Source organism: Salmo trutta, chromosome 15 (assembly GCF_901001165.1).
Source record: "Salmo trutta chromosome 15, fSalTru1.1, whole genome shotgun sequence".
Taxonomy (NCBI): domain Eukaryota; kingdom Metazoa; phylum Chordata; class Actinopteri; order Salmoniformes; family Salmonidae; genus Salmo; species Salmo trutta.
In genome coordinates, this window is record NC_042971.1 from 43,014,181 (window position 1) to 43,040,504 (window position 26,324).

The 26,324-nt window shown below is 45.7% G+C and overlaps 1 protein-coding gene across 1 annotated transcript in view; it reads right to left on the reverse strand.

Moving 5' to 3' along the window:
* The window catches only part of LOC115149109 (RNA-binding protein Musashi homolog 2-like), a 256,896-nt gene extending 231,633 nt beyond the window's left edge, over positions 1 to 25,263 (reverse strand). The window contains exons 1-2 of the mRNA XM_029691634.1: positions 25,225 to 25,263; positions 23,936 to 24,028 (exon numbers count right to left, since the gene is read on the reverse strand). Of these exons, the coding sequence (XP_029547494.1) occupies positions 23,936 to 24,028 (93 nt within the window). The 5' untranslated portion in view covers positions 25,225 to 25,263. The remainder of the gene's footprint in view (positions 1 to 23,935; positions 24,029 to 25,224) is intronic.
* Between the last annotated feature and the right edge of the window lie 1,061 nt (positions 25,264 to 26,324).

Here is a 26,324-nt window from a genome sequence, read left to right on the forward strand (position 1 = left end):
TTTAAAAAAAGTAAGGCCGTGTCCATAGAGACACTACTGCTGCTACCAGCAGTACTACACCTGCACCTGTCGACGACACAAGTTGTTCTGCTTCCACGAACACATCCAATGCTAGCAACAGTAATTCTACATTTGTTGTTAGTCCAGCTAGCATGGACACTGACAGTTGTGAATCTGATGCAGCCGAAGAGCTACTGCCCCTTAACCCGGGATAGCACCGAACAACAGACGTTGGACCATCGAAGAGGCGCAAATATGATGAGAACTACATTGATTTGGGTTTCACTTATATTTGGAGTAGTGCCTTTCCTCAGCCACAGTGTGTTATACGTGCAAAAGTACTATCTCACAACTCGATGAAACCTTCACTTTTGCGCAGACATTTAGAAACAAAACATGCCAATTTAAAAAAAAAGCCACGGTAGTTTTTTGAGCGAGAATAAAGACGACTTTCGAGTAGTAAGTCATGTATAAAAGCAACAGATACCATTAATAAGAAGGGGCTAGAAGAGTCTTATATGGTGAGCTACCGAATGGCTAGGACAGGCAAGCCCCATACTATTGTGGAGGACTTAATTCTTCCTGCTGCCGTGGCTATGGCTGGGACAATGCTGGGGGATAAGGCCAAAAAAAACGATACAGACAATGTCTTCATCAAACAACACTGTTTCACGACGCATCAGTGACATGGCAGGAGATGTTTTGAAACAATTATGGGGGGTCAATTTAGGAAGACATCCTCTTCTGCAAACAACTGGAAACCAGGACAACAGGAGAGGATATTTTTAAAGTACTGGACAGCTTTTTGACATCAAATAGACTTTGGTGGTCAAGATGTGTTGGTATCTGTAGTGATGGCGCAAAAGCCATGACAGGGAGACATAGTGGAGTGGTAACGCGCGTGCAAGCAGTTGCTCCCGACACCACTTGGATACACTGCAGCATCCACCGAGAGGCTCATGCTGCCAAGGGAATGCCTGACAGATTGAAAGACGTTTTGGACACTACAGTGAAAATGGTTAACTTTGTTAAAGCAGGGTCCCTGAACTCTTGTGTATTTTCTGCACTAAGCAATGATATGTGCTCAAAACAGAAGTGGTCGGATGAAGCGGATGCTAAGCTACAGGACTGTTTCGTTAGCAAAGACTGGAATATGTTCCAGTATTCATCCGATGGTATTGAGGAGTTTACCACATCAGTCACCGGCTTCAATAATAAGTGCGTTGACGACGTTGTCCCCACAGTGACCGTACGTACATATCCCAACCAGAAGCAATGTATTACAGGAAACATCCGCACTGAGCTAAAGGCTAGAGTTGCCGCTTTCAAGATGAGGGACACTGATCCGGACGCTAAGCACTCGGACAAATCCAACAAACAGGCAAAGCATCAATCAATACAGAACCAAGATCAAACCCTACTACACCGGCTCTGACACTTGTCGGATGTGGCAGGGCTTGCAAACTTTTACAGATTACAATTACGTGTCTTCCCCCTCAGGAGACTGAAAAGATTCATCATGGACCCTCAAATCCTCAAAAAGTTCTACAGTTGCACCATTGAGAGCATCTTGATAGGCTGTATCACCAGTTGGTATGGCACCTCAAATTTTTGCCAGCACTGAGCAAATTTCAGGTCTGCTGAGCACAAACTTGAACGTTGTGAAAATTCTGTGCAACTGCCTGTGCGCGTTTACTGTGAACACTGAGGCTGTACCCGCTCTAAGTTACAGTTTTAACAGTGACCAAGTAGGCTACTGTGGCTATATGATCATAATGTAGGCCTACCAGAGTGGCCAACAATCAAAAACAATGGAGAAAATGTATCCCATAACATTTTAACATGGAAACATCTATCATTCAGCCTACAGTAGCAGCCAGTGTGTGGTGTTTAATGTAGGCCTACATTCCATGAGACATTTGAAGAAAGAAAACATGCAGGGCTTGACATTAACCTGTTTATCCACTGACTGAAAATGTTGTTGTTTGATGCAAGAAACCACTTTACAAAATAAAAAGCATTATTATTCCCATACAATTATTATAGAGAATCAGACGAATTATGTTACCCTCTGCCTACTGGCTACTTAGCTTATTCAAGCCTGTCTAAAAATATAAAACTGCCCCTTTAAGACAAAAAAAGCCCTTTACCTGTCTCGTTTTTAAAAAATGTCTAGATATGTACACGTTTTGTGCTCTTGTAGGAAACAATCACTCCCCTATTGCTGACTACAAATGACCTATAACTGGGCTAATAACTCACTAACTAGCACAGGATATGAACAAAATGTCCACACGTGGCTACATGCAGCTCTCACTTTGATCTCAAAACAAGGGCAGCTACTCATGACCGCTCATGCTGTAAACACAGTCCAGTTCAAAGTAAATGGTACAGACCCATATATGGCAATGGTCTATTTGCATATAGGCCTGCTGCAGCTCTGATTGTTTATGCCATATTGGTATGTGTAGAGTACGAGTTGAGTCGTGCGTGTCAATGCAATAGAATCCTACTCTGATGAGTTCTGCCTACAACAAAATCTCTTGCATAGTTTGTTTTGTTTCGGTATGTTGCATTGAAAGTGGCTCATATTGCGTTGATTAGATTTCAATTGTCACATTAAAGGGAAACGTTATCAGGGAAAACTCTAGAACAGTGGTCACCAACCTTTTCTGAGTCAAGATCACTTTCTGATTTAAAAAGCAAGCTGAGACCTACCGCCCAGATTCTTGTTAACATGACTTAAAAAGCGCAAGCCTATGCAACATTAACCAATGTACATTATCACCACATATTGGCTTTGCTTGAATTGCCCTGCCAATGCATTGTTGTTCGGGCCATTTTTAAATTTGAGGTAGGCTATATGATCACACCGGTAATAGATCTGTTGTTGTATTACTTTTGAGGCACAGCTGAGTGAGCACAAATAACATTTGATTTTGATTTGATTAGAGAAGGGGAGGAGTGGAATCACAGACCAACATTCTCCAACACGCCACGTTTAAAAGGATAACGTGCCGCTGCCACGAAATGGCATTGCGTATAATTTATTGAGCAAAAGGAGAAAGGGGGGATAAATAGAGGAAACAGTCTTAGCTTTCATGACACTGTTAATCAAGTTTCCCTGAGAACAACTGCTGCCTCAGTGGATGTCTGATTGAATTAAGCCAATCAGACGAGGAGGTCTCTGTGTTGCCGTGCAGTAACGGCCTCATGGCAGGAGGCCTTTTACATTTTCCTCACACAGAGACAGAACTATGAAGGCTAGCTGCCTATTAAGAGAATGACCAACTAACCACCAGCAACACATATGCTGCCTGCCACACACCACCAAGACAGACAATTTCTGAGTGGGTGTTAAGGCAGTGAGTCCAATTTGAAGGACTATTTTTAAGGTCGTTCAGACAGACTCTCGTCTGTGTAAAAATCACAGCCTCACTGACAGGCCATTGGACCCTCTGGTGTGTTGTGTTGTGAATCTCCTCATAGCACCAGTCTGTTAAACCACTCACAGGTTGACCTTTCCTTTCTGGAGTTGCCGTCACTTCTAATGTTGCCATGACAACACGCCTGCCATGACAGCTAATGACACACTTCCACCAGGCTATGCCAAAGCCGGGGCACTGTGGCTGAGAGAGGTGAGGAAGGGGGTGGGAGGAGAGGGAGGGTGGAGACGACAGCTGTCTGAGGCTTGGGCAGAGAGAGACCTCTGACTGCCAGCCCTACCACACACAGCAGCCCCACCACAACCCCACCATAGCCCCACACACCCCCTGAACCTGCAGAGGAAGGTCAGCCCAGAGGTCAAACTGACCCGCCCTCGTCCCTACATCACACACAGCCTCCAAACCACAGGCTGTCAGATGGACGAGGACGAGGAGGGTGAAGAGTTTTAACAGTGCACTGATTATGCAACCACTTTCTGTCATGTATGATGTTTCTTATTCTTTAGATATTTGCAGATACAGTGTATACATTATTTGGCAGCCAGCCTGCCAAGAGGAATGAATCGATGACCAAATATCTGACAGCCCCACAGCAAAAAGTTTGAAGGAATTATTTCTCATTGACAGGGAAGGTTCTAGGATTAATCAGGTCCAATGTTTGAGTGGTTCTGTTGGCACGGCCAGTGGATAATATGTGTTTTTTTTGGAGGTCCTTACCTGCAGATGGAGGGAGAGCTCCTCATAGCCATCATTGACTAATCTATCAGCCTGTCTAAGGTGTCTGTGCTGCAGCACACCGCTGCTCCCTGCCTAACACTGGGCTATTTATACCTCTATCCTTTAGGCCAGGGCACAAACAGGTCGCTGAGTCTATTAACAATCTATTATTCATTCAATAGGACTAATGCTGAGTCTGGGCTTGACAGCACAGCTAACTAACCCAAGTCAGGAAAGACCAGACAGCCTGTTCACTTATAATGGCTGATTAGCTGTCAATGGTGCAGCATGCGACAACCTAGATGTAGTATAAAAACATACACTGTGATATTAGTGTATCTGTGTATGTGAGAATAAGTGTGTGACTGGGTTTAGGTATGGGGATAGGTTGGCTCCCCTCTGACAACCCAAATGTTGCCTGGGATGATGGGAAGCTCAGCTTATGACATCACCAGTGGGTGTTTTCTTTCAGTGGCTATCAGCTTAGCATCACATTAAACACAGAGCCTGAGCTGAGGCACTCCGTCCACAGTAGTGAATAAACTCAAGGCCGTGTTAGTGTTGTTGGTGACGAGGTGCTGTACGACAGTCTCTCACTTTTTCTCTCTTAGTTAGGAAACTGCTGTGTCGCCCTTCTGCTTTCCTCCCCAAAAGCTCCCCAAAGTCACTTTCACAGGCTTTGCTTAATAACCAGGAGGTAAAGAGTCGCCCCAGAGGTCAGGCTGGCTAATGAAGCAGTCTGTCGTTGCTAATGGTGATTAGCACTCCTCAACAACCTGCTCACCTCCCTACCACACACGCACCCACTCACACCTTCATCATCCCACGGTGTCAGGGTGCATGGCAGGTTGGCACAACACACACACCTTTTCTCACGATGACAAAAATATAGACATGTAAACTCCACATTTAAGAAGCACAAACATGTCCAGTATTCCTCTAAACTTAGCCTAGGATCTGTGCTCTTTCAAGTGCCTACTACTGTCTGTCTGAGTTCAGTTGATCCTGTTCTTTCTATGGCTCTGGTGAGTCACTTGCTCCCCAGGCCCTGCCTACACTCTTGTAAAGGTTAGCTGTGACGCTGGCGCCTCCTGCCCACTGCCTCCCCAGAAGTGGAATGATTACTTATGGAATAGCTCCCCTGGTGCCCGATTAAAACACTTTCCAACAAGTCTGTCACCGACGCTAGGCGAGGGGGGAACAGATATGGCATACGGGCTATGGAATATAGTCTTCAGTTGCCTTCAATGGGCATGAAGATATTGAGCCAATAGGGGATTTTGACAAATGGAATCAGGTGTGATGGAGGGAAAGGAGGGAGGGAGGAAAAGAGGGATGGGGAGAATAATTGAACAGCATGAGTCCTGCCAAGCTCTCCTTTCAGAAGCAGCTACGGAACACAAAGACCAAAACACAGGCTCAAGTCTCAGTGGAACAGGCACTGCCCATTGGACACTGAGCATCAGCTAGCTATATGGAACATCCTATCTCAAATGGGACTGGAGTGTTAAAAATCACTGTGCATTTACATGAGCACACTTCAATTGCGGATAACTTCGTATGCATATTTAAAGGTTACACAGCCTCAAATCGGAGTGTATCTAAAATGCATGAATTATATGAAATGTCATGAAGTGTGATTTTATCAGAGGTGAGACGTTTTTTCTTCTGTTTGTGAACTCTGGCGTCAATCTACTTCTGTCGTTATTTTTCTCTCTCTAAAGAACTTCCACAAAGTCAGAATAAAGAGCAGTTAAGTTCCCCGACTGGAGCTCTTGAAGGGAAGGTCGTTATCTGATTTATATTTTGGCCACAGCCACAAAGCTGCCAACGGGTTACTACATACAATAAAAGGCATTTGGAAGCTGGCCAACGTGAGAGTGTTGGCAAGGATATCCATGGATCTAAGGCTTCAACATTTACATTTAAAGCAGGATCACAAACATGTTATCACATAAATCAGAAAGGACACCTCCGAGCAGAAATCTTCTCAGACCTACATGATTACTATGTGCATGTGTTCGCTAGAACGCAAGATCATGAAGCTGGACGGACACATTTAGTGAGTTTCTAAGATAATTCACAATGCTGAGTGTGCATGCTAACACGCATTGGTGTGAGTGTGAACCGCTCCGCTGTGGCGTGAATTCGTGCTGCTGACACATGCATTAGGCATGATGGGTCTGGGCTAACTCACATTAGCAAAACTGCAGGCTAACACACAGCTGGAGCCAGGCCCCTGGCTCTCTCTCTGAGCTGTGGGCTGGCAGGGCGGGCTGAGGATCTGGATGGAATGGTACATTTGGATTGGTGTGTGTTCGGCCCAGCTGCTTCAATGGCCTGTCCAATGGACTGTCGTGCTCCTGAGACCAGGCACACTGACTCTGCCATAAAGACCCTGTACACAGACCCAACGATACAGCGGCCAGTTACTACACCCAACGACATGCAGTAAACTCGTTCTCCAAGAGCTCTATTTAACACGTCATATAGAAAACAAATGCAGTTAACATGCATTTTGTCGTCCTGCCATGGGAAGGAATACATCCACCTACAAACAGACTAGCATTGACCATGGTATTGGACTACACTGGTCAAGCTTTGACCTCTCTGTGGCTCTCCCTCAAGTCTCTATCTTCTGGGTCGGTAGAGGATTAGGCAGGGAGTAGCACCAGCAAACACACACAACCTCTGGTTACACACATGCAGACATACACTACCGGTCAAAAGTTTTAGAACAACTACTCATTAAAGGGTTTTTCTTTATTTTTACTATTTTCTACATTGTAGAATAACACTGAAGATGTCAAAACTATGAAATAACACATATGGAATCATGTAGTAACCAAAAAAGTGTTAAACAAATCCAAATATATTTTAAATTTGAGATTCTTCAAATAGCCACCCTTTGCCTTGATGACAGCTTTGCACACTCTTGGCCTTCTGTCAACCAGCTTCACCTGGAATGCTTTTCCAACAGTTTTGAAGGAGTTCCCACATATGCTGAGCACTTGTTGGCTGCTTTTATAGATGTACTATTGTAAAGTGGTTGTTCCACTGGATATCATAAGGTGAATGCACCAATTTGTAAGTCGCTCTGGATAAGAGCGTCTGCTAAATGACGTAAATGTAAATGTAATGCTTTTCCTTCCCTCTGCAGTCCGACTCATCCCAAACCATCTCAATTTGGTTTGACTTCGGGGGATTGTGGAGGCCAAGTCATCTGATGCAGCACTCCATCCCTCTCCTTCTTGGTAAAATAGCCCTTACACAGCCTGGAGGTGTGTTGGGTCATTGTCCTGTCAAAAAACAAAAGATAGTGCCACTAAGCCCAAACCAGGTGGGATGGCGTATCGCTGCAGAATGCTGTGGTAGCCATGCTAGTTAAGTGACCCTTAAATTCTAAATAAATCACTGACAGTGTCAGCAGCAAAGCACCCCGACACCATAACACCTTCTCCTCCATGCTTCATGGTGGGAAATACACATGCGGAGATCATCCGTTCACCCACACACGTCTCACAAAGACACGGCGGTTTGAACCAAAAATCTCCAATTTGGACTCCAGACCAAAGGACACATTTCCACTGGTCTAATGTCCATTGCTCGTGTTCCTTTGCACAAGCAAGTCTCTTATTATTATTGGTGTCCTTTAGTAGTGGTTTCTTTGCAGCAATTCGACCATGAAGGCCTGATTCACACAGTCTCCTCTGAACAGTTGATGTTGAGATGTGTCTGTTACTTGAACTCTATGAAGCATTTATTTGGGCTGTAATTTCTGAGGCTGGTAACTCTAATGAACTTATCCTTTGCATCAGAGGTAACTCTGGGTCTTCCTTTCCTGTGGCGGTCCTCATGAGAGCCAGTTTCATCATAGCGCTTGACAGTTTTTGCAACTGTACTTGAAGAAAGTTTTTGAAGTTTTCCGTATTGACTGACCTTCATGTCTTAAAGTAATGATGGACTGTCGTTTCTCTTTGCTTATTTGAGCTGTTCTTGCCATAATATGGACTTGGTCTTTTACCAAATAGGGCTATCTTCTGTATACCACCCCAACCTTGTCACAACACAACTGACTGGCTCAAACACATTAAGAAGGAAATAAATTGCACAAATTAACTTTTAACAAGGCACACCTGTTAATTGAAATGCATTCCAGGTGACTACCTCATGAAGCTGGTTGACAGAATGCCAAGAGTGTGCAAAGCTGTAATCAAGGCAAAGGGTGGCTATTTGAAGAATCTCAAATAGAAAATATATTTGGATTTGTTTAACACTTTTTTGATTACTACATGATTCCATATGTGTTATTTCATAGTTTTGACGTCTTCAGTGTTATTCTACAATGTAGAAAATAGTAAAAATAATGAAAAACGCTTGAATGAGTAGGTGTTCTAAAACTTTTGACCAGTAGTGTACACACACACGAATGCACACACAAGTCCTCACCAACATGCTGTCAGGCCGATTACCTCCCTGACTGCTAAAGTGAAAGCGAATCTGAAGGCTGAAAATTACTGTGATGATACAGGTTAGGTGAGTGGCATTAACCCTTTCATGCGTGCTGCTGTCAGAAGACAGAGTGGAGAGATACAGGGCCATGGAGACAGAATGTCAAATTTCGACTGTCCAAAAAAGCTGTGATGCTGTCAAACCAAAGCATCTCACTTCAAAGGTGCTATGAGTAATAGGTCTCTTTTGAAGAAGCTCCGTTATTTGGTAATGTTTTATGAAATGTTTGTGTGCAGTGATGAGTCAATGATGATGCGCTATCTATGGCCATATATTATAACAATGCACATACAACATAAGCCAATGTCCAAATCATAAAATACAAACAACAAATGTAAGCATTTGCATACATGTTTGCGTTCCACTATGTACAAAGAGGAAGTCTAATTAAACATGATTAATTACTACGTTTGGATCATTTGATACCCCCTGTCCGGGGGTATCATCGGATGGGGCCACAGTGTCTTCTGATCCCTCCTGTCTCAGCCTCCAGTATTTATGCTGCAGTAGTTTATGTGCCGGGGGGCTAGGGTCAGTCTGTTACATCTGGAGTATTTCTCTTGTCTTATCCGGTGTCCTGTGTGAATTTAAATATGCTCTCTCTAATTCTCTCTTTCTCTCTTTCTTTCTTTCTCTCGGAGGACCTGAGCCCTAGGACCATGCCTCGGGACTACCTGGCATGATGACTCCTTGCTGTCCCCAGTCCACCTGGCCATGCTGCTGCTCCAATTTCAACTGTTCTGCCTGCGGCTACGGAACCCTGACCTGTTCACCGGACGTGCTTGTTGCACCCTCGACAACTACAATGATTATTATTATTTGACCATGCTGGTCATTTATGAACATTTTAACATCTTGACCATGTTCTGTTATAATATCCACCCGGCACAGCCAGAAGAGGACTGGCCACCCCTCATAGCCTGGTTCCTCTCTAGGTTTCTTCCTAGGTTTTTGGCCTTTCTAGGGAGTTTTTCCTAGGGAGTTTTTCCTAGCCACCGTGCCTCTTTCACATGCATTGCTTGCTGTTTGGGGTTTTAGGCTGGGTTTCTGTACAGCACTTTGAGATTTCAGCTGATATACGAAGGGCTATATAAATACATTTGATTTGATTTGATTTTCCAGTAACGTTAAGCTACAGGAGAATAATTTGATGCACACCCATCCTTCTGTACATATAACTGTTATTATGTCCTGCATTAGCGTTGTAATCCCAGTAATCCTTCAGCGTGAACACACCAATCACATTTTCACAGAGATAGTGATATAATGATATGACTAATCACAGTCTTCAGGTTGCCACAGTAACTCAGAGGGGGGATTAGAAAGCTTAGGGGGATTTTCAACACCATTTTGTAAATAAATTGAACATATTGAATTTCAGTAAGGTCACGTAAAACAGCAGTAGACTTACTTTCGCCTTGAAAACACAACAAGGAAGAAATAAAACAAGAGACAAAATGAGTGTATCCGCCTCCTGGCCGAGAGTCTGCGTCTAGATAGCGGTCTCCTGCTGGGCCGTGAAATAGAGTGCAGGGTAGCGTCTGGCAGATACAGAGGGGCCGCTCTGAACACAAGGACAGTGTTAGGATGAATCCATACAGCCTTGTAGCAGTGGTGCTGTTAGATAAAGTCACCTTGTGTTTTAAAAAAATATATATTATTTCACCTTTATTTAAACTGGTAGGCCAGTTGAGAACAAGTTCTCATTTACAACTGCGACCTGGCCAAGATAAAGCAAAGCAGTGCGACAAAAACAACAACACAGAGTTACACATAAACAAAAGTACAGTCAATAACACAATAGAAAAGAAAAATAGAAAGATCGATGTACAGTGTGTGCAAATGTAAAAGAGTCGGGAGGTAAAGGCAATAAATGGGCCATAGAGGCAAAAATAATTACAATTTAGCATTAATACTGGAGTGATATATGTCCAGATGATAATGTGCAAGTAGAGATACTGGGGTGCAAAAGAGCAAGAGGGTAACTAATAATATGGGGATGTGGTAGTTGGGTGTGGTATTTACAGATTGGCTGTGTACAGGTACAGTGATCGGTAAGCTGCTGATGCTTAAAGTTAGAGAGGGAGATGTAAGACTCCAGCTTCAGAGATTTTTGCAATTCGTTCCAGTCATTGGCAGCAGAGAAGTGGAAGGAAAGGCGGCCAAAGGAAGTGTTGGCTTTGGGGATGACCAGTGCAATATACCTGCTGGAGCGCGTGCTACGGGTGGGTGTTGCTATGGTGATCAGTGAGCTGAGATAAGGCGGGGCTTTACCTAGCAAAGACTTATAGATAACCTGGAGCCAGTGGGTTTGACGACGGACATGTAGTAAGGGCCAGCCAACGAGAGCATAGAGGTCGCAGTGGTGGGTAGTATATGGGGCTTTGGTGATAAAACGGATGGCACTGTGATAGACTACATCCAGATTGCTGAGTAAAGTGTTGGGGGCTATTTTGTAAATGACATCGCCGAAGTCAAGGATCGATAGGATAGTCACATATACACATATTCTAGGTCAGAACCGTCCAGAGTAGTGATGCTAGTTGGGCGGGAGGGTGCGGGCAGTAATCGGTTGAAGAGCTTGCACTTAGTTTTACTAGCATTTAAAAGCAGTTGGAGGCCACGGAAGGAGTGTTGTATGGCGTTGGAGCTCGTTTAGAGGTTTGTTAGCACAGTGTCCAAAGAAGGGCCAGAAGTATACAGAATGGGGTCGTCTGCGTAGAGGTGGATCAAAGAATCATCAGCAGCAAGAGCGACATCATTGATGTATACAGAGAAAAGAGTCGGCCCGGGAATTGATCCTTATGGCACCCCCATAGAGACTGCCAGAGGTCCGGACAACAGGCCCTCCGATTTAACACACTGAACTCTGTCTGAGAAGTAGTTGGTGAACCAGGCGAGGCAGTCATTTGAGAAGCCAAGGCTATTGAGTCTGCCGATAAGAATGCGGTGATTGACAGAGTCGAAAGCCTTGGCAAGGTCGATGAAGACGGCTGCACAGCACTGTCTTTTATCGATGGCGGTTATGATATCATTTAGGACCTTGAGAGTGTCTGAGGTGCACCCATGACCACTCCATGGAAACCAGATTGCATAGTGGAGAAGGTACGGTCAAAATGGTCGGTGATCTGTTTATTAACTTGGCTTTCGAAGATTTTAGAAAGATTTTAGATTTTAAGATGGCGTGGCCCCGGTCAGGTCCGGTGACTTACCTGGCTGGGACGCCACATTAATCATGATGCCCTGGGTGACGCTGGGTCACTGATACACACTCTGCTAACTGCCCCAAACTCACGTTTAGACATACCCATACATAACACACACACACATGGGACTGTACACACCTCCCTCAAATACAAACCCTGGGAGCCCATAGTGTACGTTGCCAGAGAAGAGCCAGCCTGTGGACATAAAGGGCCACAGGCTGGCAAGGTTGAGCTCAAGCTGGCCAGCCAGCGGGAAGACAGCAATGATGAGCCTGGGAGGAGGCGTATCCTAAATCATTTGAGGTTCACCCTCCAGTAATGAAGGAGGGGGAGAGAACCATCCTTCCGGTTCACTCCTCATCAGAAATAATTACCCCGTATAGGATTTGGAAGCCCCATGTAGGGTTCAAAGTTAGCCAACCTGGAGCCCTGCGTGTGTCTGACAGAGGTCCCTGTGCTGCTCCCACTGTGTTTCTTAATGTGGCCCTGATTAAAAGGTAGCTAAGGCTAGGAGAGGAGAGGAGAGGAGAGGAGTTTCAACCCAGAACCCAGCAGGTGTATTTACCCTTTAGACTTGAAGAATCATTGGGATCCGGCCCACACCAGACAGGAAGCAACAGTTTATTCATCAGGCTCTGCTGAGAGACTCAATCATGTGTTTGTATTCACCATAGTCTCTTTCACTCCCTATCTATCTTTATTTTCCCTCACACCAACTGTATTCTCTCTCTCGCTCTACACACACACACGCACACACAACACAACACAACACACACACAAACACAAACACACACACAGTGGATTCTCTTATTCAGAGCTAATTTCACACCGAGCACATAACTCAAAATACCACTGTTGATTAAAACTGATGGGCTGCTACAGGCTCTAATGGTGGAGTGGTAGAGACACTAAATCATCTCAACTCCCTCCTCCTCCTCCTCCTCCTCCTCCTCCTCCGCTTCCTTCTCTTCCAGCTTCACAGCTTTTGCCCTGATGGTTACAGTTTAAGTCTGTTCTGGTGAGTCGGAAGCACTGGTATTGCAAGCCAGACAAGACCTGCCCTTTATGTGGAAGCGTCATTCCAATGGAAGACGCCATGGTCCAAAAATGCATTTGAATTAGTTTCCCTAACATTCAGGACATAAACACAGTACAGTACATTCATATTTCACATACCTCCTTCCCTTGTCTGATCCAGCAACATCCTGCCACTGTAGCCATGGAATGTGAGGAATCTGCAGGTGTCTTCAAACACTCTCTCATGGCTCAGTGATTCTATTAACGACACAGTCTGTCAAGGCTGGAGTTGAATGGCCCTGCCTGCCTTGATATTCATTTTAAGCACTCAGTCTTGGAGCGTCCGCCCTACCTTGTCTGTTCAGTATCTCCTTATTGTGTGTTCAGTTTAGATCAACATCATTTCAATGACCGCATGACCATTCTGAACATTCACTTTCTCTTCATTAGAGCATGACCATTCTGAACATTCACTTTCTCTTCATTAGAGCATGACCATTCTGACATTCACTTTCTCTTCATTAGAGCATGACCATTCTGAACATTCACTTTCTCTTCATTAGAGCATGACCATTCTGAACATTCACTTTCTCTTCATTAGAGCATGACCATTCTGAACATTCACTTTCTCTTCATTAGAGCATGACCATTCTGAACATTCACTTTCTCTTCATTAGAGCATGACCATTCTGAACATTCACTTTCTTTTCATTAGAGCATGACCATTCTGAACATTCACTTTCTCTTCATTAGAGCATGACCATTCTGAACATTCACTTTCTCTTCATTAGAGCATGACCATTCTGAACATTCACTTTCTCTTCATTAGAGCATGACCATTCTGAACATTCACTTTCTCTTCATTAGAGCATGACCATTCTGAACATTCACTTTCTCTTCATTAGAGCATGGCCATTCTGAAAATTCACTTTCTTTTCATTAGAGCATGACCATTCTGAACATTCACTTTCTCTTCATTAGAGCATGACCATTCTGAACATTCACTTTCTCTTCATTAGAGCATGGCCATTCTGAAAATTCACTTTCTTTTCATTAGAGCATGACCATTCTGAACATTCACTTTCTCTTCATTAGAGCATGACCATTCTGAACATTCACTTTCTCTTCATTAGAGCATGGCCATTCTGAACATTCACTTTCTCTTCATTAGAGCATGACCATTCTGAACATTCACTTGCTCTTCATTAGAGCATGGCCATTCTGAACATTCACTTGCTCTTCATTAGAGCATGACCATTCTGAACATTCACTTTCTCTTCATTAGAGCATGACCATTCTGAACATTCACTTTCTCTTCATTAGAGCATGACCATTCTGAACATTCACTTCTCTTCATTAGAGCATGACCATTCTGAACATTCACTTTCTCTTCATTAGAGCATGACCATTCTGAACATTCACTTTCTCTTCATTAGAGCATGGCCATTCTGAACATTCACTTTCTCTTCATTAGAGCATGACCATTCTGAACATTCACTTTCTCTTCATTAGAGCATGACCATTCTGAACATTCACTTTCTCTTCATTAGAGCATGACCATTCTGAACATTCACTTTCTCTTCATTAGAGCATGGCCATTCTGAACATTCATATCTCTTCGTGCCTTTCCTTTATAATTCCTTTCAGCACTGGGAAATGTAAAAAGGCCTGTTTTCTTTTTTTTTCTCTTAAAGTTCAGGAAAGAGCACATTTGATATTGTCCTTTGATGGTGACCCTGGCTCTTATCACTGAAACCTTGGCCTAACCCTGGCTTGACTGTGCCAAATCCCTGTACCGAAAGGCACACAAAACCTTTATCCAAATCTACCCGATTACTAATGTGCCACGGTAATCATGTCCATTCAATTCTATACAGCTGTCTTTGAAAATATTAAAAGGTGGATTTTGCACTGTATAGTGTTACTATTTTAAATGGCTTTCATAACAAAATAGCTTTTTTTCCATTTTATAGGCCTGAGTGTATAGTAGTAAATGAGGACTGAATCCTTCCCAGGGACACGAAATCCCTTTGGTACATCTAAAGGATGTTGTTGACATATCTACTCTAAAACACTGGCCTCTTTCCCCTGACACAGTTCCATGTAGGCTCCTGAGACGCAGCTGTGGTAGCTGCACACGCACAAACACACACATGTTTACGCACACATGCACACACCTCTCTAGTGTAAGGGCAGTCAATGCTTCAGATGCGTAATACCTCAGAGGCTTCATTAGGCCTTTGCATCGAACCACGGTAGCTATAGACAGACAGAGAAACAGACAGACGGACGGACGGACACAGACGAGACACACTGTACCTTTCCATGCAAGGAGAAAAAACAACAAGGACATTTACCCAGTGCTTTAAACAGAGCTGTGTGGGAGGTAATCATCCCAGGAGACAGCCTGAAGTTGTGGAGAGAGAGAGAGAGAGAGAGAGAGAGAGAAAAAGAGTAGACCAATGGGACTGTGCTTATTCAGCGTGCCCTGTGTACAGTGAGGAGTTTCCCTCTAAAGCTGCAGCAGCTTAACCTGCCATCAGCAGCTTTTGAATATGCTTTTTGATAACGTCACCTTGCTGTTAGAGGACAGGAAGGTAAAATACAAAGGACTCTACTGGAAATACCACAACCATGAATGCACAGTGGTTCTCAAGGCCTAGGTGGACTGTAAAGCAGGCAGATTACAGCACAATGTGTTTCATGTGAAGCCTCCAGTTTCCATTTCCTCCTTTACGGCTGGTTGTTCGGTGTGCAATCGTCTGACTCGGTCATTTCCTCCTTTACGGCTGGTTGTTCGGTGTGTAAATCGTCTGACTCGGTCATTTCCTCCTTTACGGCTGGTTGTTCGGTGTGTAAATCGCCTGACTCGGTCATTTCCTCCTTTACGGCTGGTTGTTCGGTGTGTAAATCGTCTGACTCGGTCATTTCCTCCTTTACGGCTGGTTGTTCGGTGTGTAAATCGTCTGACTCCGTCATTTCCTCCTTTACGGCTGGTTGTTCGGTGTGGTAAATCGTCTGACTCGGTCATTTCCTCCTTTACGGCTGGTTGTTCGGTGTGTAATCGCCTGACTCGGTCATTTCCTCCTTTACGGCTGGTTGTTCGGTGTGTAAATCGTCTGACTCGGTCATTTCCTCCTTACGGCTGGTTGTTCGGTGTGCAAATCGTCTGACTCGGTCATTTCTCCTCCTTTACGGCTGGTTGTTCGGTGTGTAAATCGTCTGACTCGGTCATTTCCTCCTTTACGGCTGGTTGTTCGGTGTGCAAATCGTCTGACTCGGTCATTTCCTCCTTTACGGCTGGTTGTTCGGTGTGCAAATCGTCTGACTCCGTCATTTCCTCCTTTACGGCTGGTTGTTCAGTGTGTAAATCGTCTGACTCCGTCATTTCCTCCTTTACGGCTGGTTGTTCGGTGTGTAAATCGTCTGACTCCGTCATTTCCTCCTTTACGGCTGGTTGTTCGGTGTGTAAATCGTCTGACTCGGTCATTTCCTCCTTTACGGCTGTTGTTCGGTGTGTAAATCGTCTGACTCTGTCATTTCCTCCTTTACGGCGGCTGGTTGTTCGGTGTGTAACTCGTCTGACTCGGTCATTTCCTCCTTTACGGCTGGTTGTTCGGTGTTGTAAATCGTCTGACTCGGTCATTCCTCGCTTTACGGCTGGTTGTTTTCGGTGTGTAATCGTCTGACTCGGTCATTTCCTCCTCTTTACCGGCTGGTTGTTCGGTGTGTAAATCGCCTGACTCGGTCATTTCCTCCTTTACGGCTGGTTGTTCGGTGGTGTAAATCGTCTGACTCGGTCATTTCCTCCTTTACGGCTGGTTGTTCGGTGTGTAAATCGCCTGACTCGGTCATTTCCTCCTTTACGGCTGGTTGTTCGGTGTGTAAATCGTCTGACTCGGTCATTTCCTCCTTTACGGCTGGTTGTTCGGTGTGTAAATCGCCTGACTCGGTCATTTCCTCCTTTACGGCGGTTGTTCGGTGTGTAAATCGTCTGACTCGGTCATTTCCTCCTTTACGGCTGGTTGTTCGGTGGTGTAAATCGCCTGACTCAGTCATTTCCTAAAGCACTCCGGCACTGGAATGGAATTTGCCTTTGACAACCCTCTGTTAGGCAAAGCCGTCTCATGATCGAAAACAAAATGCATTTTTCAGTACAGAACTACTTAATAGTAGTGGTAAAGAGGTGGTTTCACATCTCTTCAGAAGCCTGTCAGATGTTGCGGTGAAATATGACACCATCATTTTGTTTCTCATTTGGCTCTCCCTTGGCTGTGGCTGCAGTGGCAATGCAGGGCCTGTCACTCAGAGGCCAGCGCCTGCCTACGTGGCTCTTGACGCCCCTCTCCAAATATCACCTGTCACCGGCAGCCCCCTCTCTAAACACACACACGCTCCACCGAGGAAGAAAAACATACTCTACCACTGCAGCAAAAGAGCCCTTTTCGGGAGATGTATTAATTTCCGAGCGTGATCTTGGCAAGTGCCTCCCTCGTTTAAAGATCACAAGTGGCCCAAGAGTGGAAAGTTATTAGCGCCCCTGGGCTTGTGCTTACAGGTTAATGCACTACATTCATGGCTGTGAAATCCCATATATCTGAGGAAATAGGCCTTTTTCAGCCCTAATCGCTTCCTGAGAATGTTTTTATGGGTGCATTTTCCCACCTGAGGTACAGCTCCATACAGTGCAGAGATCAGCTTGTACATTGCCTGGTTGTTTAGGAGCTCTGAGAGCCACAGGAAGGGGGGGATGCTGAGTGGCAGATGAGTTCTGACAGCTCCTTTGACAACGTGCTCAACCCAAGAGCCGTCTGAAAGGCTGCTGTAGCCTCTCTCCCGCCTCACACACCCATTTCCCTCCTTCCTGACACAATAGCACAGGGAAGATTGCTGCTGCTGCTGCTTTCTGCCTTACCAGATTTACCCCAGTGAGCAGGTGCTGGGAATCCCATCCAATCACAGTCAATATTTCTTTTAACAGATTGTTCTTTAAGCAGCACAACTGGGGCCTCTCAGTTCCATCAGCCAATGACCCAATGAGGCACTGTAACGTAATCAAGGCAATCCAGCTTATCCAGGGGAGCCATTTCAGAGAGGGATGTCGGTGGACAGACTACACACCGTGTGTCAATCCCCATGATGCACTGCTCCAAGAGCAGGAGACACCACAGAGCTCCAATAGAAACTAGATAGATAGGTATCTAGGGCATATAGATAGTGATAATATCCATAGTGAGGGATTTGAAGGCTTAACAACCCCTACATTGTGTCACTGATCGCCATCCTCACAGGAATAACAACGAGCTGAAACATCAGGAGGAATAGTAGTGAAAGTAAATTCTCCTGTGGTTGTTTAAATATTGGAAACATTTCCAAGTCACTGGGAATGAAGGTCAGAGGGGATTTTAAATAATGTGTCTGTCTGTCTGGCCCTGAAGCAGCAGCAGGTTCAGGGCCAGTTCATCTCCATTGCTCTCGTCTGTCTCAGGCCTTAACTACAAGTGACTACAGGGAGATGAAATAGTCTCAGTCAAGCATTGCATGCTGCAGAGGAGAGCTCCTATGGACCTGCTGCTGGCTCATACCAACCCAGCTCTAACTAGCACTAACACTGGAGCTGTGTCCTACAGACAACCTACTATAAGGACCACAGCCTGGTCTGGAGGGATAAATCCAACACAAATGCTGAATGGAGAGTTCACACCACATTCTGTAGGTAAATCTTTGACTACACACTCAGAGGTGAGATGAGATGCAGTGGGGTATAGATAGAAATGTAATGCAAATGTCCACCTGCTGGTGTTTTAAGTGCACGAGTACAGTGAAATGCCTTTCTGGTTCGCTCTTTCCCAACAACGCAGTAATCAATATCAGTAGTACTATAAAACAATTTTTTAAAGTAAAGTAGAACAAAAACACACAAGAAATAGAAATAAGAATAACAGGAGAAAGTAAGTAAGCTATATACAGGGTCAGTTCCAGGGTCAGTGCAATACCATATTTACAATATGGTGTGTGACTGAAGAGGAGTGAGCTACTGTGATATCGCTGAAGAGATGCAGGTACTGTATGATGTGTCACAGAGGATGTCTCCTCCATATCAAAGCCCTCACGCTGGGGAAAAACTGGTTGAATCAACGTTGTTTCCACGTCTTTCAACCAAACCAAATCAATGTGATGACGCTGAATCAACGTGAGAAACTGATTGGATTTGCAAAAAGTCATCAACATAAGGGCATTTCATTCTCATTTTTTTTAACCTAAATCCAATGACAAGGTGAAACGTTTTGTTGAGTTCATGTTGAATTCATGTCACTTGACAACTCAACCAAATGTAAATCAAAATGACATGTTGAACTGATGTCTATGCCCCGTGGGCTGAGAGCAAACCACTTTAGAACCTAATAAAGGCAAATCCAGGATTTTAAGTGTCCTTCATGTTGTAATACTGCAATATCAAAACGGTAGGATTTAAGGATTTCATAGATATAGAAAACGCATTTAAAGACTGCATGATCTGGGAAAGTACATTGCTGTTTTCATCTAAAGCACTTTGGCAAACAAACAATAACTCATAAAATCCTGAACAAAGATTTCCACCAGTGCATCGTATATTTACTGGTTGAGAAGAGGGATCTAAATGTGGCTGTTTGTGTTCAATGGAACAGGAAGCTTGGCAATGCACTAATGGACATCAGCACTGTTTTTATTTGGTACGCCTCAAAAACTTAAATGTTGTTATTAAATGTAAGCAGTTGGGCAGGTATGCTAAATGAACTAATATGGAGTCCTGGATGCAGCCGTTACGGACAGTCACGCAATATCGTTTTTTCTGCCATTTACAAAATCTCAATGCACAACGAAATGTCAGCTATGATATTAGATTACCGGACCACCAGAACAAATTTCCTGTCACTAACCAAGGCAATCCTTTTTTTCATTCTTTTATCTTTACATTTCTTCTCTCATCTGCTTCCTCTCAGGGGAATGTGGTGAGAAGAAGACCTAGTGGTCAACTGAGGAACAGAGAGATGGCACAAACCACATGGTTTCAGAGTGTTGTGTCCTGTTCAGCTACACTAATAGAGTGTGAGTTCCAGTCCCTGTCCTAAGGGAGAGGTTACCGCAGGATGTGTGGAGAGATATTCAGCTACTCTTAGAGAACAATGGAAAATGTTTCTGACGTGATCTCAGGTTCAAATGAGTCTGACCCTGTGACCCCCACCCAACCCTCCTGCAGACCCATCAGCTCAGAGGCAGAGAGCAGGTTAAGAGTCCAGAGTCCTGCTTCTGGTACTACAGTAGCTGGCTCCCACCCAGTAGGACATGGGAACCAGGGCAGAGGAGGACATAAAGGGAACGATTGTGGCGGCCCACTGACTTGGAAAGAAACTGCAGGCCGGGGCTGATGAAACCAAACCCGGCACAGCTACAGCCCAGCACCGGACCCCAACCCACCCCACCACAGAACAGAACAGAACCCAGCTACAGCCCAGCACCGGACCCCACCCACCCCACCACAGAACAGAACACAGCTACAGCCCAGCAACCGACCCCACCCCACCCCACCACAGAACAGAACAGAACAGAACACAGCTACAGCCCAGCACCGGACCCCACCCCACCCCACCACAGAACAGAACATAACAGAACACAGTGCAGGCCAGGAGTTGATTCAGCTTAGCCAAATAAGGGCATCTTGTTTTGAGACGCATTTCAAGACGATTTCAGTAAACCAATGACTCAGCATAAACCATCCCAGATAATTAGGCCCTTCACTGTGGTTAGGCCCTTGACTGTGGTTAGGCCCTTGACTGTGGTTAGGCCCTTGACTGTGGTTAGGCCCTTCCTGTGGTTAGGCCCTTGACTGTGGTTAGGCCCTTGACTGTGGTTAGGCCCTTGACTGTGGTTAGGCCCTTCACTGTGGTTAGGCCCTTGACTGTGGTTATGGCCCTTGACTGTGGTTAGGCCCTTGACTGTGGTTAGGCCCTTGACTGTGGTTAGGCCCTTGACTGTGGTTTAGGCCCTCACCTGTGGTTAATCCCTCTTTTCTGGCCTGGTCTCTAGTTCTACTGTTATGTCAGGCTGTAATTCAATATGAGGGTTACCACTGGCCCCCCTTTTTAATCAGGGTCGCCTACCAGTTTGTTGTTTCTTGATGGTAAGTGTTTTTTAACAGCTGTATGCCATGTAAGAACGATTACAAACCTGACGATACAGAGCTCTCCAGTAATGGTACTCAAGCAGGACACAAGTGTTTATTTGGCACATATTCAGCCCTACACGTTTCCACAGGATACAGAGACGCCTGTTACTGGGCCTTAGGTGAACCTAATTCATCAGTCCCACATGAAGACACAGTACAGTAAACAGACAAGACAGTTAGAAATGTGTGCTGCTTCAGAGGAACTCAGAGGAGAGATCTTGTCGTTGTCAGTCACGCTGGTATTGGGATGCATGAGAATCAGTCATTACACACCGATACTGTCCTTCAAGCCCATTCATCTGGCTGTCAGCGGCACATTACCCGGACGGATTCAGTGTACTGTGGATAACTCAGTAATACTCTGTAGAGCAGGCGGGCCTCTCTGAAGTTGTGCTGGGGGTTTAGATATGAGCACTTTACTAATGATGACAAGTGGGAGAGTGGGAGAGAGTGATGTGATTTGGAGCTGTCAGTTCCCTTCCTCTCCCTGTACTACTCTATCCAAGGCTGAGAGAGGAGAGGAGCGGAGAGGAGAGGAGAGGAAAGGAGAGGAGAGGAGAGGAGAAGAAGGAGGAGAAGAGGGAGAGGAGAGGAGAAGAGAGGAGAGAGAGGGAAGGAGAGGGAGGAGGGGAGGGGGGGGAGGAGAGGGAGGAGAGGGAGAGGAGAGAGGGAGAGAGGAGAGGAGGAGGAGAGGTGAGGAGAGGAGGGAGAGAGGAGGAGAGAGAGAGGAGAGGAGGGAGGAGGGAGGGAGAGGAGAGGAGAGGAGAGGAGGGAGAGGAGAGGAGAGGAGAGGAGGGAGGGGAGGAGAGGAGAGGAGGGGAGAGGGAAAAGAGGAGAGGAGACGAAAGGAGAGAGAGGAGGAGAGGAGAAGAGAGGAGAAGAGAGGAGAGGAGAGGAGAAGAGAGGGAGAGAGAGAGAAGAGAGGGGAGGGGAGGGGAGGGAGGAAAGGAGAGGAGGGAGGGAGGAGAAAAGAGGAGAGGAGAGGAGAGGAGAAGAAAGGAGAAGAGGGAGAGGAGAGGAGAGGAGAGAAGAGGAGAGGAGAGGAGAGGAGAGGAGAGGAGAGGAGAGGAGAAAAGAGGAGAGGAGACGAAAGGAGAAGAGAGGAGAGGAGAGGAGAGGAGAAGAGAGGAGAAGAGAGGAGAGGAGAGGAGAAGAGAGGAGAAGAGAGGAGAAGAGGGGGAGGGGAGGGGAGGAGAGGAGAGGAAAGGAGAGGAGAGGAGAGGAGAAAAGAGGAGAGGAGAGGAGAGGAGAAGAAAGGAGAAGAGAGGAGAGGAGAGGAGAAGAGAGGAGAGGAGAGGAGAAGAGAGGAGAAGAGAGGAGAGGAGAGGGGAGGAGAGGAGAGGAGAGGAAAGGAGAGGAGAAGGAGGGGAGGGGAGGGGAGGGGAGGAGAGGAAAGGAGAGGTGAGGAAACAGAACAGACAGAATAGAGAGAGATATTGCAGTAACCTGGTGTGACCACACCACCTGTTTCTCCCCCTGATCCCCACAACAACCGCCACCATCGCTGCCTGCCTGCCACTCCTGCTAATTGGCTTATGTCCACCTAGACCTGACACACACTTGGCCCACACACACACACACCAGCCACACCTAAAGAGAATTCCCAGGTAGCTATCCTAGCAGTGTGTTACCTGAGCCCTGAGCTGCATATGGTACTCTCCTCACTAAAGCATTCTAACATGTACATCCCAGACATCTGAATGACAAGCCCTGCTGCACTGCGGTGACCACAACCTCCATCCTTCCCCCCTTCTCAATCTTTCTGTGGAGGAGAAACTAAATGAATTGGGTTTCCCTCTCCGGGCAACTTCTCAGAGAAACGGCGTGTGTGGCGATAATGGCGGGTTGCATTGGGCAGCCAGGGTTATTTAATAAATGGTGGGATATATTGACCAGAGAGGATGGAGAGGGACATACACAGACACCACCAGACAGACAGACAGACAGACAGACAGGCAGGAGAGACAAGCCACTTCCATGCCCCTCCCCTTCTAAAAACCTAGACTAACTACTTCTGATTCCTCCCTGTCTGTGACACACACACAGAGCGACTCCCTCAATCAGACTGATTTGTTTGTCTCCCAAGTGTTTCAGGATTCCTTAAGGAGGGGAAAAAACTTTGTATAATCAAGTCAATCAAGTCATTCAATCAAGTCGAAATTTGTGTTGAGCCCTTTTCAGTCTCGATGATTAAACCAAGCCCGCTCTGAATATTTACTTGCTGCTCCGCACTGCTGGGCTCAGCTATGGCTTTACTTTTACAGAGTACCAGACTACTGAGAAATACAGAGATTATACCATGCACACACTAGATGAGATGTTCAGTACATGCTCAAATGACAATTATTGAGGTCAAGTACTGAGCTGATATTGTAGAGGGAGCATCCTCAGTTTTACACAAGGTGACCTTGAGCTGAAATCTAATATGGCACAGGACTGGGGACAGGGACTGGGACATGGGCTGGGACAGGGACTGGGACTGGGACTGGGACAGTGACAAGGTCGGGACAGGAGCTGGGACAGTGACTGGGTCAGGGGCTGGGACAGGGACTGGGACAGTGACAAGGTCTGGGACAGGAGCTGGGACAGGGACTGGGACAAGGACTGGGACTGGGACAGGAGCTGGGACAGGGACTGGGACAAGGACTGGGACTGGGACAGGGGCTGGGACTGGGGACAGGGACTGGGACATGGGCTGGGACAGGGACTGGGACAGTGACAAGGTCTGGGACAGGAGCTGGGGCAGAGACTGAACATCCTCCAACCCACAATGACATGGCTCTCTCGCCGCCAAACCATAAAAGGGAGGAACCCAAAATGATTCTCCTTACCTTCCCAAACTGTTCAAAATACTGCTTCACATCTTCCACCACTGTGTTGGCTGACAATCCGCCCACGAATATTTTCTTTGTTCTTGTGACCATCTGAAGAGAGGAAAGAGATGGGTGATCAGGCTTCAAACGCATCACAACACCTTTAATGTGGGTCCAAACATAGAATCTCCGGTAGACTGGCCCCTCGATAAGGGATGAAAGGGAAAGGGAGAGAAAGAGAGAGAGAGAGAACAGAGGTCTCTATATTCTAATGGTGAGATAGAATTTTGGGGAAAGCATTGTTTATGAGAGGATCCTTTTCCCTAGACTGTTGATACAGGATAGATAATACTTCTACAGCATGATATTTAAGCAACAACAAATGTTGATACACGCTCTGAAGACACCCTAAATAACCAAGCAGTGCTGCAGCCTATGCTGAGAATCTGTCAAAGGTGTATTGTTTTTATTGTACATCTAACAATGTCATTTCAGATTGCACTTACTTCAACAGCCACCGCTATCTCTAATCAAAACATGGCTCATTTCTAAAAGGCTTTACAGATAGTGTGGCACATTTCAAGCCTCCATTCCGTCGTTTTGCTTGTTTCTGATCCTCAACACATTCAGGAATTTTACATTTGTACCGAAACACTCAACACTTAAGATAGTCACAAATAAATACATTATTTATTGTTCTTCCAAACACAATTAGCTGTGTTGGAGGAAGGAATCGGAGAGCATTAAAGCCTCAATTCATTCCAAAGCAGCAGAAATATTAAGGTTTATCACCCACACCATCAGAAAGGGAAGCATGGCACAGCTAAGCGCATCTGCAGCAGTGAGCACAGAGCATTTACACAAAACAAGGAGTTCGGGGGAAACAGGAAATATTCCCAATAAGAAAGAGAGTAGAAATGCTAGTTCCTCCTCAGACAACGAACGACTCCACCTTCGTTACTCACAAGCTGTTACTGAAATGTACAGAGAAATGATGGCACTACTTAACATAGTAGTTACACACATGCATGTACGCACGAGCACACACACACACACACACACACACACACACACACAAACCCACACACAAACACACACCACACACACACACACACACACACACACACGCCAGCACTGTCTTTTCCCCCTTCTGGGCCATTTGCATGGGAACTCATGCAAATTGTGGCAGCAGGCTGTTGTGCCGTCGCCCTGGCTGGCGTAACGCAGCTGAATCCTTCTCCGCCGGCAACCACAGCCATGGCAACTGGTGGTAAAAGGCTACGTGGGTATTTATCAACATCACTTACTTTTATCACTGCCGATCTTGGTAATATAAACACAAGCCAGTGTTCATCTGCTAGCCTACATCTTTTACAGCTGTTTCACCTGCTTCCCTTGATAGATAATCTGACTGTCTTGCCCGGCCATTGTAAGTCATTTTCAGCGAGGGTGCTCCCCCAGCCTGTCTGTGGCCAGTTAAGTTTTTAGCGCCGTTTTATACTTTCTGACAGGGCTGCCCAAAGGCTGATGGGATTTCTCAAGCCCTGGAACAACGCAATTACTTTCCCTATTTCTCTCTCCATGGTGACAACAGACAACAGGCCTTCTCGCTTTTTTCCTCTCTAGGGAAATGGCTGCAGAGTGTTTGGTGTTTCCACTGAGTGACTTAGGAGGGGTGGGACTGTGTGTGTGTGTGTGTGTGTGTGTGGTGTGTGTGTGGTGTGTGTGGTTGTGTGTGTGTGTGTGTGTGTGTGTGTGTGGTGTGTGTGTGTGTGTGTGTGGTGTGTGTGTGTGTGTGTGTGACGCTTGAGTGCCAGTCAGAACAAACAAGCTTGTTGTAAAAGAAGAACCCAACAACTCTGCTCGTAGAACAGAATCTTATGCAAGGAGAGAAAGCCCCAGTGTTGTGAAGCTGTGTTTTGAATGGGAGTCTAGCAGGACCTAGGGTTGTGTTGCCTGTCCAGGGTTCACTGTAGAGCTCTTCACGGGTCCAACAGACCCGAAATTACAAGATCTGACAGGACTCGAGCGGATCCCAAATATAATAACCTGTTCCCATTTTCCCTATAAACAATGACTTGACTTACTTAACCTTAATAAAGTAAGCAACTTTTGTGAAGGTCTAGAATGGCTTAGCTACTGCAGGAAGGCCGTGCCTCCGGCACTCCAACCGACTCTGACAGGTGAACTTGAGGTGAGGAAGAACGTTCTAGGCCTACCAGAGTTACTCATTTAATCTAACAATATCATTTTCTGATGGAAAACATACGAATTAACCTCCTTCTGTACGCCTATATCTGTATAGCAGTAGGAACCTTTCTGACAAGTATAAAACAATCCATGTCGATGTCAGGAACATGTGCCAGCATATCTTCTCTCCGTCTCTCTAGGGCTAGGCCTAAGCTGT